The sequence below is a fragment of the Bufo bufo genome, chromosome 2 (assembly GCF_905171765.1).
Source record: "Bufo bufo chromosome 2, aBufBuf1.1, whole genome shotgun sequence".
In the NCBI taxonomy this organism is placed as follows: domain Eukaryota; kingdom Metazoa; phylum Chordata; class Amphibia; order Anura; family Bufonidae; genus Bufo; species Bufo bufo.
Genome location: NC_053390.1, coordinates 300,335,675 through 300,349,733, shown reverse-complemented (window position 1 = coordinate 300,349,733; position 14,059 = coordinate 300,335,675). Strand labels below are relative to the sequence as shown.

The window sequence follows — 14,059 nt, the reverse complement described above, 5'->3', positions numbered from 1 at the left end:
TTCGTGCAGCCGTCTTTACCACTTGGAAAAATTTTCCCACTCACCTCATGGAAACGCTTGCATCAAGCATGCCGAAACGAATTTTTGAAGTGATCAACAATAACGGCGGAGCTACTCATTACTGATTTCATGTTTGGAAGTTGGATTTCTGTTTTGGGGGGGGTTTAGTTTTTTTTTGGAGGTGTGGTACTAAACTTTTGATCAGCTGAAAAACAGCCTGTTTCAGTTTATTTGTTGTTTTCATTAAATTGAATGCTCAAAAAATGTTTTGTCTCACTTCCATTTCTTCTTGTTGCATGTTGAAGCTCTACTTGGAACCTTGTTAAGATCCAGCCATGCTAAATATGATTTTTTGCAATTTTTCAAGTGGTCTTAAACTTTTGATCAGGACTGTATCACAGCTTATCTTCTCCCTCCTGACCTCTACACAGGTCACAGAGCATGTCTAGAAACCTCTCCCTTAGAAGTCAATGGGGTCCCCTTATGTCCATTGTGTCTATGGCCCATGTAGCTGCTCTCAAAAGATAGTAAATCTAAAAATATTTTAGGTCTGGTTGCCAGTGTTTTTTTTAATATTGATAGTGACATTAAACATTGAGAAATAAATGCCTGCCAGGCCTGCATAGTAAACTGCCTGTTAAGTCCTACCTGCAGTAGATCAAATGTTCAAGTCCCATAGGGGTACTAAAAAAGTAAGTAAGGTAGTAAAATATTTAAAAAAACTAAAAGAATGATAAATTCAAATAATCCCTTTCCCAATTTTACAGATAAAAATAAACAATAAAAAAAATAAACATAATTGGTACTGCTTCATAATAAAATGCCTGAACTATTAAAATATAAAAAAAAAATCCTGCACACTAAACACTGTTATGGAAAAAATAAAGAAATCTAACTGCAGTTTTTTTTGATCATCCTTTCCCCTGAAAAAAATCTCTGTAACTAAAAATAGGACCTATAAAAATCTACAGCTCACCGTTCTACATAGCTCTCTGTGAACAGAAGTATAAAAAGTTATGGGTGTCAAAATATGACAATGTATGTATTTTTATATATTTTTAAATAGTATACATTAAAAACTTATGAATTTGATATCTTTGGTATCATACGGACTGGCATATATTGCCGTACAATCCCAAAGAACCATATACCACAGTGTGGCACAATATACCTCCCCAGAAGCTATCCCTCTGTGGTGGCTGTCAATATCTGTAATGTTCTGTCCTCTTCCTCGAATTGCCTAATATGGATATGGGAGGTGAGACCACAACACCAAGCCAGCCCTACCTTCAGCATTTTGACTGGACTTCCTCTAATAATGACCCCTATATTTCCCCCAGTAGTATGTACCCAGCCAGCGGCAGTGTGCAGGGCTCAGGTGGCTCTAGGCATCGGCCCACCAGGAAAATTCCTTGTAGGGTCTATCGCCAGTCCGCCCCTGGGTGGCTGTACATGTTTCATAGCAGTCAGCCGAATCATAGCTACTAATCCTGATTACAATCACCCCTGAGTCAAGTGTGCATGTGTTCTCAGTGGGGAGAGGTGAATAAGCCACTGCCAGACCATCTTAGAATGGATAGTTAAGGAGTAATAAGTAGAACAAGGGAGGATTTGATGTATATTAATGCAATTAGACTAGGAACTAGTATTGAAGTAAATCAACCAGGAACATCTAGTTCTCCAACAACAGGGAGATTTACTAATCAAAATGTGCCAGAATTCTGGCATATTTTGAGCCTCAGAAAATTGGCGTACATGCTGTGCAGCACATTTATTGTTTTAAACTAGTTTTTCAACTTATGGTCAGAGGTGGCTCAATTGAAATGGCTTAAGAATAAGATGTAACAATGTACGCCAACAAATGCCCCAAACTTTTGCTGCAATATTCTAGCATGACGTAAGTCAACTAATAGGTGATATAAACTTAGATTAGACAGTCTTAAGGTGCTCCAGGTGCTTTCTCATCCAGCACCAGCCACTTTGATAAATCTGAGGCATCTTGTCTAGTCTAGTCTAAGCATGTGTAGTGGCCGGGTTTGGAGTGGCCCCAACGCTACGCTGGGTCCCCCAGACACCGTCAAGGTGTCACCACATGTTGCTGCTCTTCGGAAGGGATGGTAAGGCGTGGTGCACCCAAATGGGAAATAAGTCCAGAGAGTCAGGGTCTGCAGTAAACCAGGGTGCTTCTTTACTGGAGGAATTTAGGTACAAAACAATACAGGCGAGGCATTGGGTTGGCTCATCTGAGCTACCTGTCCCTCTATCTCTTTAGAAGTACCCTGTCCAGGGCTGGTGATCCAGGGTCTGTGGCAGCGTATCCCCATTTCAGTGTTTTCTTCTGGTCACTCAGTAGTCTGGCAGAGTCTCCTTCCTGGCAGAATAAGGGTTTGATGCTGAGGAAAGGCCTGAGGTAGCTGTCCCTCTCTCTCAGAAGGCTGGCATCCTGGTCAAGGGCCCACGGTCTGTTAATCAGTAGTCCGGGTGGCTCCTTGGTAACAGGGCTAGTGAACCATGGTCTGTGGCTCAGTGTCCCCATCTTAGCGTCTTCTTCTGGTTACTCATGCAGGCTGGCATGAGTCCCCTTCAAGCACTGGTCCCTAACTGCAGCACACTAGGGGCTCTGACTGCTCTCCTTATATACAGTTTCTAGCTAGACTAGAACCTTCTAGTGGCAGGGGTGGAGTGGAGAAACTCAGCACAAACAAATACATTGTTTCAACTCCTGTCTGGTATAGACTTACATTAGAGCTTCAATGATACTCAATGGCAAAGACAGAGCAATGTTTCCAGACAAAAACAAGCTTACAGGCATAACAACATAGCTAAAACCAGACATTTAAAAGGTCAGGCTGTCTGATTTTGGTGGTAAACAAGTTTGGGCTTTTCTCTCCAAAACAGGGTGGTAAACAAGTCTGGGTTTTCCCTCCAAAACATGGTCTTTATTAAACCCTATGGCAGCTGTGGAAAATTACCAGCTTCTCAATCAAAGTCCTAACAGTCTCTAAGTATTCATTAACCCTTTCCACAGAGCCATGTAAATACAATGATAATAAACAGGATATATATCACCACATATACAGGTATATAAAATGCGGTAACACAGTAATAAACAGTATAAGTTAACCCTTTCAAGAGAAATAAAGTAAGAAGCTTTAACTTTGCATCTGGGATATAGGCAAATGTCCAAAAATGTCCAAATGTCAAAGTACTCTCTGCTCCAGGGCACTACACATGCACTGTCAAATATTTTGACAGGATTAGTAAATCTAACTGATTGTATATAAGAATCCATTATTATGTTATATATGATGTTACCTGGTAATCATTGTTGATTTTATGCTGTAAGCATAGCATCTCACGAGTTTTCTGCAACTCCAGAATAGTCTCAGCAAGATCTGCTTCCATTTCCCGCATTCTCCTTTTCCTCCTTTTCTCCTTCTCCTCCATATCTGTCCTCTCTTTCTCCTCTCTTTGGACATCTGCACTTCCCATATTTGATACCAAATCTAATTGTCTCTGGTTACTTTTCTCTCCTGTCTTTTCTTTTCGGTCATCCCATAGATCATTTTGATCTCTGACATTTCTTTCTGTTGCCTTTTGAATGTTTTCAACTTTGGTTGGCTATATCAAATAGTAAAGTCATTAGAACGAGATAGTAGTAGTGGTAACATAGAAGTAACAATATTACATTAGATGATAAGCTCTTTGTAAATGGGTGTCCACTAATTGATTCAAAGCAGTCCTATTGCGTAACTTAACAAGGCACTAATGCTCCAGCAAAGCCCTGTACATTATCGCATCACCCCAAAAACAGCTGTCTCCAGATGAAGTACTGGCTTGACTATAATCCTAAATTATGTTTAAAAGGTTGAACATTGACTTTCAGGATACCTGCTTTGCAATTATTTGCATCAGAGGAACAACTTTCTTTTCCTTTTTCGAGACAGCTAATCTACATACTTTTTCACTGTGGAGCATTGCATAGCCTATAAGACTCTTAACACCTTCTAGATATTCTCCACAAGGAGAAATAGTACCTTGGGGATCACCTACAAAGGCCTCTCTGCCAGCTAAGTCAGTTCTTTCTGCTCTGCACTGATGAGGGGCAATCACCCCGAACAAACTGACTGTACATGACGTACTGGCTTGACTATAATACAAAGTTATGTATTAAAGCCTGTTTAAAATGTCAGACATTCACTTATTGGATAGCTACCTTACATCTGGTGGCACCAGAAGCATGGCTTTCTTTTCTTTTTGCAATGAGAGCTAATTTGTATATTGTAGCTAAGCAGCGAGTAATCAAGTTTAGTTTGCTACACCTTTGCTCTCTATGTGAATATATTTATATACAGATTATTTATATTCATGCAATGCAATATGCAAAGATCCTGTTACTGTACAAAGGCCTACACAGATAAAGTCATGTTACCGGATCTGTGCAGGTCCTGAAGCTAGAGGTCAGAGTTGAAAAGCTTAACAGAGGAGGAGAGAATAGCTGTATGTCTGTATTTGTTTAGGAGTTCGGTCTAGCCTGGGGTCTGTATTTAGGGGCTCTGTTCTTGGGTCTGTATTATTTAGGCTGTCTGGTCTGGAATGTGAATTAATTTAGGGGTCTGGTTCAGGGTCCATATTTATTTACGGGTCTGCTGACTGATATAGTAAATCCTTGCATTTCACAAAAAGTATGCAAAAAATCTCCATGTATCCCTGCCTTTTTCCCTTTTCAGTAGGAGTTCCTACACATTATGATACCATCAGCAATGAATGGACACTGTCAGTGTTTAGGGGCATAAGCCTTTGAAAAGGGTGATGGTAACAAACCATTGTAAATGCTAGCACTGAAAGGTGGTGTTGTCTATACACATAAGGTGACAGGTGAGCCTCATGGAAGGGAGGCATTTGGTGGAAAATTCCAGAACCTAATAATCCACCAGAATTAATAGGTCAAACCATATCATTCGTTTTTTCACAAGTGTCCGTATTTTTCACCTGGGCTTTTTGTCTTTTCATGTCCTCCTCCTTGAAACCATGCTTAGTAGTTGTTAAAATCAAAAGATCTGATACTTTGTCTTGGAGATTATGGATTTCCTGCATCTTCTCAAGGAGTTGAGACTGGAGTTGAGAAACAACTTCTTTAGATGTTCATTTTGCTCTGAGAATTTTAGAAAACATGGTTGTTTCAACAAACAGTACAAAAACATTTAGCAGTTTCAGCTTCATTCCAACAGAGATTGTTGGATCATAAGCCCTATGTGCTATTTAGTCATACATTGCCCATATAATTAATTAGATCAGATCGTTCACTGACCTGCGTAGAAGCTTCTCAGATCCTTTTGCTCATTATAGTAGTTATTAAACTCTGATTGAAAGGAACAATTTTCTATAACATGAAAACATTACATGACTTTCTAATATCAGTATTTGCGCAGCACACTTCGATCACATATCCAGAAAGGGAGAGAGGAAAAACAAAGTTCTACACAACGGAAACCAGACGGAATTGTTATGCTTGGCTATAGACTTCTATTATGACGGATCAAAACGAAATGCCTCTTAACCCCTTAGGGACCGGGCTGATTTTCACCTTAAGGACCAGGCCATTTTTTGGAAATCTGACCAGTGTCACTTTAAGTGTTAATAACTCTTAAAACGCTTTGACTTATCCAGGCCATTCTGAGATTGTTTTTTCGTCACATATTGTACTTCATGACACTGGTAAAATGAAGTCAAAAAAATTATTTTTTTTGCACAAAAAAATACCTAATTTACCAAAAATTTGGAAAAATTTGCAAATTTCCAAGTTTCAGTTTCTCTACTTCTGTAATACATAGTAATACCCAAAAAAATTGTGATGACTTTACATTCCCCATATGTCTACTTCTTGTTTGAATTATTTTGGGAATGATATTTTATTTTTTGGGGATGTTATAAGGCTTAGAAGTTTAGAAGCAAATCTTGAAATTTTTCAAAAATTTACAAAAACTCAATTTTTAGGGACCAGTTCAGGTCTGAAGTCGATTTGCGAGGCTTACATAATAGAAACCACCCAAAAATGACCCCATCTAAGAAACTACACCCTCAAGGTATTCAAAACTGATTTTGCATACATTTTAACCCTTTAGGTGTTGCAAAAGAGTATTGGCAAATGGGGAGGAAATTTGAGAATTTCATTTTTTGTCTAATTTTTCATTTTAACCCATTTTTTTCCACTAACAAAGCAAGGGTTAACAGCCAAACAAGATTGTATCTTTATTGCCCTGTACTCTGCCGTTTACAGAAACACCCAATATGTGGCCTTAAACTACTGTACGGGCACACAGCGGGGCGTAGAGTGAAAGGTGCGCCGTTTGGTTTGTGGAAGGCTGATTTTTATGGACTGGTTTATTTACACCATGTCCCATTTGAAGCCCCCTGATGCACCCCTAGAGGAGTAAACCCCTAAAAGTGACCCCATCTAAGAAACTTCACCCCTCAAGGTATTCAAAACTGATTTTACATACGTCGTTAACCCTTTAGGTGTTGCACAAGAGTTATTGGCAAATGGGGATGAAATTTGAGAATTTAATTTTTTTGCCTAATTTTCAATTTTAACCCATTTTTTCCACTAACAAAGCAAGGGTTAACAGCCAAACAAGACTGTATCTTTATTGCCCTGACTCTGCTGTTTACAGAAACACCCCCATATGTGGCCGTAAACTACTGTACGGCCACACAGCGGGGCGTAGAGTGAAAGGTGCGCCGTATGGTTTTTGGAGGGCTGATTTTGCTGGACTGTTTTTTTGACACCATGTCCCATTTGAAGCCCCCCTGATGCACCCCTAGAGTAGAAAACTCCATAAGTGACCCCATCTAAGAAACTAGACCCCTCAAGGTATTCAAAACAGATTTTACAAACTTGTTAACCCTTTAGGTGTTGCACAAGATTTAAATGGAAAATAGAGACACAATTTCAGAATTTCAAATTTTGGCAGATTTTCCATTTTAATATTTTTTTACAGTTACAAAGCAAGGGTTAACAGCCAAACAAAACTCATTATTTATGGCCCTAATTCTGTATTTACAGAAACACCCCATATGTGGTCGTAAACCGCTGTAGCGGGCACACGCAGGGTGCAGAAGGAAAGGAATGCCATACGGTTTTTGGAAGGCAGATTTTGCTGGACTGGTTTTTTGACACCATGTCCCATTTGAAGCCCCCCTGATGCACCCCTAGAGTAGAAACTCCAAAAAAGTGACTCCATTTTAGAAACTACGGGATAGGTTGGCAGTTTTGTTGGTACTAGTTTAGGGTACATATGATTTTTGGTTGCTCTATATTACACTTTTTGTGCGGCAAGGTAACAAGAAATAGCTTTTTTGGCATGTTTTTTTTTTTTGTTATTTACAACATTCATCTGACAGGTTAGATCATGTGGTAATTTTATAGAGCAGGTTGTCACGGACGCGCGATACCTATATGTATACAATTTTTTTTATTTATGTAAGTTTTATACAATAACTTCATTTTAAAACCAAAAAAAATGTTTTAGTGTCTCCATAGTCTAAGAGCCATAGTTTTTTCAGTTTTTGGGCGATTATCTTGAGTAGGGTCTCATTTTTTGCGGGATGAGATGACGGTTTGATTGCACTATTTGGGGTGCATATGACTTATTGATCGCTTGCTATTACACTTTTTGTGACGTAAGATGGCAAAAAATGGCTTTTTTTACACCGTTTTTTATTTTATTTTTTTACGGTGTCACCTGAGGGTTAGGTCATGTGATATTTTTATAGAGCCGGTCGATACGGACGCGGCGATACCTAATATGTATACTTTTTTTTTATTTATGTAAGTTTTACACAATGATTTCATTTTTGAAACAAAAAAAAATCATGTTTTTAGTGTTTCCATAGTCTAAGAGCCATAGTTTTTTCAGTTTTTGGGCGATTATCTTGAGTAGGGTCTCATTTTTTGCAGGGATGAGATGACGGTTTGATTGGTACTATTTTGGCGTACATGCAACTTTTTGATCACTTTTTTACCTTTTTTTGGGAAGTAAGGTGGGCAAAATTTTTATTTTTTTATTTTTATGGCGTTCACCATGTGGGGAAAGTAACATGATCGTTTTATAGATCAGGTCGTTATGGACGCGGCGATACCTAATATGTGTAGTGTATTTTATTTTTTTTATTTTTATTCAGTGATAAATGTTTTTTTTTTATCTTAACTTTTTTCACTTTTTTTACATTTTTTTGACCCAACCCACTTGGTTCTTGAAGATCCAGTGGGTCTGATGTCTGTATAATACAGTACAGTACAATATATATTGCACTGTACTGTATTTTACTTACACTGAACAGATCTATGCTTTTAGCATAGATCTGTTCAGCACCATGGAGAGCAGGACGCCTGAGCAGGCGTCCTGTTGCCATGGAAACCTTCCCCGTCTGCCACAACTTCGCAGACGGCGAAGGGTAAGCACAGGGCTGAGGGGCCTGTCGGGGGCTCTCTCCCTCTCCATCGGGGGGCTGCAAAGGCACAGCAGCCCCCCGATGGAGAGGGAGGGAGCTCCCTGACCGATGTCAGTTAACTTTTTCCATACAGCGGTCCGTACGATGTCAGCCGTTTATACCAGGGTGCCAGCAATGTGCTGGCACCCTGGTATAACCACTAAAAGCCAACGCCCGCCTCCTGCAACGCCCCCACCGCCGGCATCAAATCGTGCAGGGGTGCAGGGGGGGGTGAAAAATATTGATTTTAGGCACTGTAAAGTTTCTGATCCCCGCGGTCAGGGACTGCGGGGATCAGAAACTGCAAAAAGCGCAGCAAACCGCAGGTCTGAATTGACCTGCGGTTTGCACTGATCGCTGACACGGGGGGGTTACATGACCCCCCCTGGCGTTGTGACAGGATGCCGGCTGAATGATTTCAGCCGGCATCCTGTTCAGATTAACCCCTGGGGCGCTGGAATGCCTATTTAAAGTTAGGACGTACCGGTACGTCCTTGGTCCTTAAAGACTCGGGAAATAGGGCGTACCGGTACGCCCTATGTCCTTAAGGGGTTAAAGGCTTCCGTTTTGCATTCCATCTACAAATTTCGTTATATTCCGTTTTAACGGAGTCCATAACAGAATTTCTACACCACCTGAACACCGAACTGAAACCTGTAAAGTTCGGGTTCGCTCATCCATAATGGAGCAGAATAATGATGATGTTGAACTACAATGACAGGGATCGGAGATAAATTTGATCACAGTCATTTAACCTCCAGATGCTGTGGTCAATAGGTTTTTCAATACAAGACATAGTGAATTAAATAGTGCCATTAAAAAAACACAACTTGTCCCATAAAAAATAAGCCCTCATAAAGCTGTGTGAACAGAAATGTAAAAAAGCTATGGGTCTTGGAAGGCAGAGAAGAAAAAAATAATGGAAATGCACAAAGGAAAATTGGCCTAGTCCTTAAAGGGGTTGGATAACCTCTTTAAGGGGTTGGATAACCTCTTTAAGGGGTTAATAAATTTGGTGCATTTTACTCCAGTCTTCGAATTTATTAAGAATGTTAATTGTTCCATGTACATCTAGCCTTTGATAATTATTGCACTCACACATGTATCATATAATCTACTCCATTTGCATTATATCATAGTTTAGTATGCTAGTATAAATTTGGTTACTGAACGATATATTTACTTAAACACCTTTCTCTTGCCGAAGAAGCTCCCTGCTTTGTGTAAGATCAATTACGTGACATTGAATGTGTCCCTCCAGCATTTTAATCTGTGCCTTTAACTCGACCTCTGTCACTTTCCAGGAGTTCATGTTTTCTGTGTCCAGTGAACTGACAGAGAAATAAATATTGCTTAAGATTCAGATCTATTTATGAACATCAGTCAATCAACTCTTATTCCTGACCTCACCTTTTCAGAAGGTTCTCATAGTTTTCTTTAAGAAGTTCTTTCTCCTTCTCAAGATCAGAGACTCGCTCCTGAAACTAAAGGATAATAGCACAACGTGATAATGTCAGTAAGCAAAGACAACTAGATCCCTTTAATATCTGTGGGGAAGATTTATCAAGAGTGTTTCTGATGCTAGTCTTGATCTAGTGTATGGTGGAGTGAGATATGCCAAATATAATTTTGCTGCATCTCGGCTGGTCCTCGTGCAATAATTTGAAATCTATGCCAGCTAGGTATTTCACATTACCAGAAAATGGTAATTATAAATGTGTTGGGTTGTAGGTCTCTCTCATAGGGCCCAATAGCAAAACAAGACAGGCCCCTTGAAATGGACGGAGCAGCCGATGATCAGGCATGCATGCAGCCGCTCCATTCATCTTTATAGGAATTCCAGAGATGGCCAATTACATCGCTCGGCTATCTCTGGAACTCCCATAGAAATGAACGAAGCAGCCACATGCATGTGTGACCGGCAGCTCCGTTCATCTCACGGGGGCTGCAGGTGATACGGGGCCCCCTGTTCTTTTGATCGGTGGGGATCCCACAGTAAGAACGCTCACTGATCTAATAGTAATCCCCTATCCTGTGGATAAGGATAACTTCTAACAACCGGAATACCCCTTTAGATTTATTAATGAAGATGCTAAATGTCATTACTATTCCATTCACAGTATCTTCATTATTTATAGTGTGGTATGATATTCAGCTTCACATCACGTTGTTGCTTGTGGCATAGTCTTTGCACTCACACACAAAAATTACAAATCTGGAGACAACAATAGCACTTTCAGCATGACATTTAGACCATTTTATCATGAAAATTGCACACTATGGGGCACATTTATTAAAGGGGTTGTCCGGGTTCAGAGCTGAACCCGGACATACCCATAATTTCACCTCGGCAGCCCCCCTGACTTGAGCATCGGCTCTTTTGTTTGCAATCACACACTGCCGGGCGGCTCTGATGGGTGTGCTTTAGCGCTGCCCTAGCCATTTTAATGGCTAGGGCAGCGCTAAAGCCCGCCCCATCAGTGCCGGGCAGCCCCATGGAGAGCCCGGTACGTCACCGGATCTCCAAAAAATGCCTGAACTGCATGAACTGCTCTGATGCTCAAGTTAGGGGAGCTGCCTGGGTGAAAATGGAGGTATGTCCGGGTTCATCTCTGAACCCGGACAACCCCTTTATGACCGGTGTTTTAGACATTTGTCTTAATAAGCCCCTGCGCTGGCCTCTACATAACTTCAGCGCATCCACCGCCGCTTCTAAATATAAGACAGCTTCCAGGCGTAGAAAATGGTAAGTGAGATGGGCCTGTCGCAATCTACACCAGAAATATGCTGTTACAGGCTGTTACACCATACATTAATACACAGACAGTATTAAAAAACAAAGAAAGTAAGGTTTTTCGACCCATACACTTAGAGGCCTCATCTGGTGTCACTTTACCTCAAGAAGTGACTTCTGAAGATGGGCCATGTTCTGCTGATCAATCTCCATAGCTAGCACCTTTCCTCTTTCGTCTTTCAGTTGTGAGCTGAGGTTTTCTAGCTGGGTCAACACTGCTTTGTGACTGAGAGTCAATGACTTTTGCTTCTATCAGGACGAAAATGACAAAAGAAGTGGCTCAAGTAGACACGCTTGATTGCTGAATAAATTCTAGCTTGTTTTGACGTACAATCAGCCATGAGCGAATCAATTCTAAAAATTGACCAGAATTTTTCATAAAGTTCTGATTCTAACAAACCAGAATTTTCAGTCGAGGGGGGGGGGGGGGAGAGAGAGGAAGGACAGAGAGGGAGAAAATAGAGAAAGGAGGAGGGGAGAAATAGAGGGAAAGAGACAGAAAGATTGGGAGAGAAAATATTCAGTAGTAGCTCTCAGCATATGCAATCTAAGAATGTGTTATTAACACCTTCAGCACCGCTGCCATGCATGTATGGTGTAAGTACGAGGTTTAATAATGTTGCCCACTCATGAGCTTAATGCTCACCATTGATGCCAGGTGTCTAATCAGCAGAGACACAGAGATAATGCTGCAATCGGCGATAATGCTGACCGCAGACATTTAAAACCCTCAGATGCCATGGTCAATTATGACCATAGCTGCTGAGGCAGGTTTTTCCGGGAATGCTGCGCTACCAGGGCCCAAACGGCTTCCCAGCGCTGAGATCGGAAAAGCCTCTCGTTTGTGGTAGCCTGGGTCTCTCTGAAGAAACCCAGTCTATTACAGCTCTAGTTCTTATGGAACCCTGCAGGTGGTGATAATTAATTGCAGTGTAAGGCACAAGCGATCTGATTGCAAGTTCAGGTCCCCTGGGGTGGGGGGCTTAAAAAAAGGTAAAAAAAAAAAAAAGTTGTGAGCACAGTAATGGAAAAAGAATCCAGCCATTTTTTGTTGCTAGGGAATGACATAAAAATAAAACCCATAAAACTATGGCAGACTTGCTTTCTTTTTCCAGTTCTACTCTATTAGATTTTTTTTTTCTGGCAGTTATGGCTGTTTAAAAAGAAAATGCAAAACCAGAAAATCACCCAGTTCTGAAAGGATTAAAAGAATACAGTAATTGAGGATATTTTACTGCTGTATTAGTTAACTACGCGAACTCTGGAAATCACTTCCTGACACGCAAGGAAGCAACCTCGTGGAACGCCGAGACCGGCGAGAGGTAACTCCTGCATTGTTGGATCCCGTGTCAACCCAGGAGAACTAAGAGACCCAGCGCCTATGAGAGTGGCACCCCCAAAGAGTACAGTCACAACTAAGGGCAAGGTAAGAGGGTTTGAAGAACTAGGGGGACGCCCCAGTTTCAAAACCCGACCACTTTTCACCTAAACCCTTATTTTCTGGCGCATAGAGGAACTGTTACTGAATGGAAACAATGATTTTACCTCATCTGAGGAATTGCTACTAGGTCTTCATAAGATCTCACTGAAACACTAACCACCAAAGATTATCATATCTTTATTTCCCGTCACACATATCCTCCACAGGATACATTTATTTTCCACAGGATTTTTTCACTCTTCTGCAGGATACCTATCCTTGATATTCTACACTGGACTTTTTCACATAGGACTTTATTGTTATTATTTGTATATCTTGGCACTATATGCACTTATAGGAATTGACCTAGAGCCCAATATCCATTCAGATAGCCAACATAAGGAAGACACATAACTATATCTATATATTGTCCCCAGTGCTTCTTATGTCAAAATTTTATGTGAACATTTTATTGTAAATTTTATGTAATAATTTTATATCATTATATAAAGCTACTACTTATAGACCTGCCAGCTGGTGAGTGCCTGTTTTTATTTATAATTTATATATTTCTCCATGTGGGATGAATAGGTGAATCATCCAAAAAGCAGAGCACCTTAACCACAGTAACAGATACGGGTGAGCCACGATATATATATATATCATTATAATTTTTTTCACCTAATATCGTTGAGCTCCCCAGTGCCTGTTATTATGGACATTTGGCAGTTTATAGAGAACCAAAATACTAGGTTGGAGACATTTATTTTTGAAGAGGCAAATATCAATAATTTTGGATCTAATGAGAAATCCGTCACGGAGTCCTTTAGATAGCTGGAAACATTGCTGATAAGGCAATTAAAACAGAAATGGAAATTAAATCCCTGGGGAAATACCTGGAATTAGGTATTATACCCAAAGGACTACAGCTATCTAAGAACCCAGCGACGGATTTACTTAATGACTCCTTTAGGGAAGAATGGGATAATCTCCTGATGAAACAATCAATAGCATTAGTAGAACTAATTATTAAGAGAAGAAATAAAATCTTAGAAGAAACTTCAGAAAAAATCCTAAAGATTAGGGAATCAATTCAGATATTCCCTAAAAGTGAAGAAATCACTAATTGGCAACAAAGAATTTGCAAAAATTTGGGATTAATAGAACAGGAGATAGTCAGTAAAAAAAGCAAGAAACTGAAGAAAACCACTAGAGGAGAAATAGACAAACATCCATCAGGTGAAAACCAACAATTAATCAGCACAAGATTAAATGAAGAGCCCATTAGAGAAAATAGAGAGAATAGACAATATGAATATGAAATCCCAGTGAGAAATAGGTATGAACCGATC

The 14,059-nt window shown here is 40.1% G+C and overlaps 1 protein-coding gene across 1 annotated transcript in view; it reads right to left on the bottom strand.

Annotated features, from left to right (window-relative positions):
* RPGRIP1 (RPGR interacting protein 1) overlaps window positions 1-14,059 on the bottom strand; it is an 80,135-nt gene that overhangs the window by 37,564 nt on the left and 28,512 nt on the right. Inside the window, 6 exon segments of the mRNA XM_040419735.1 lie at window positions 3,316-3,621; window positions 4,993-5,132; window positions 5,135-5,155; window positions 9,685-9,824; window positions 9,904-9,977; window positions 11,390-11,536. Of these exon segments, the coding sequence (XP_040275669.1) occupies window positions 3,316-3,621; window positions 4,993-5,132; window positions 5,135-5,155; window positions 9,685-9,824; window positions 9,904-9,977; window positions 11,390-11,536 (828 nt within the window).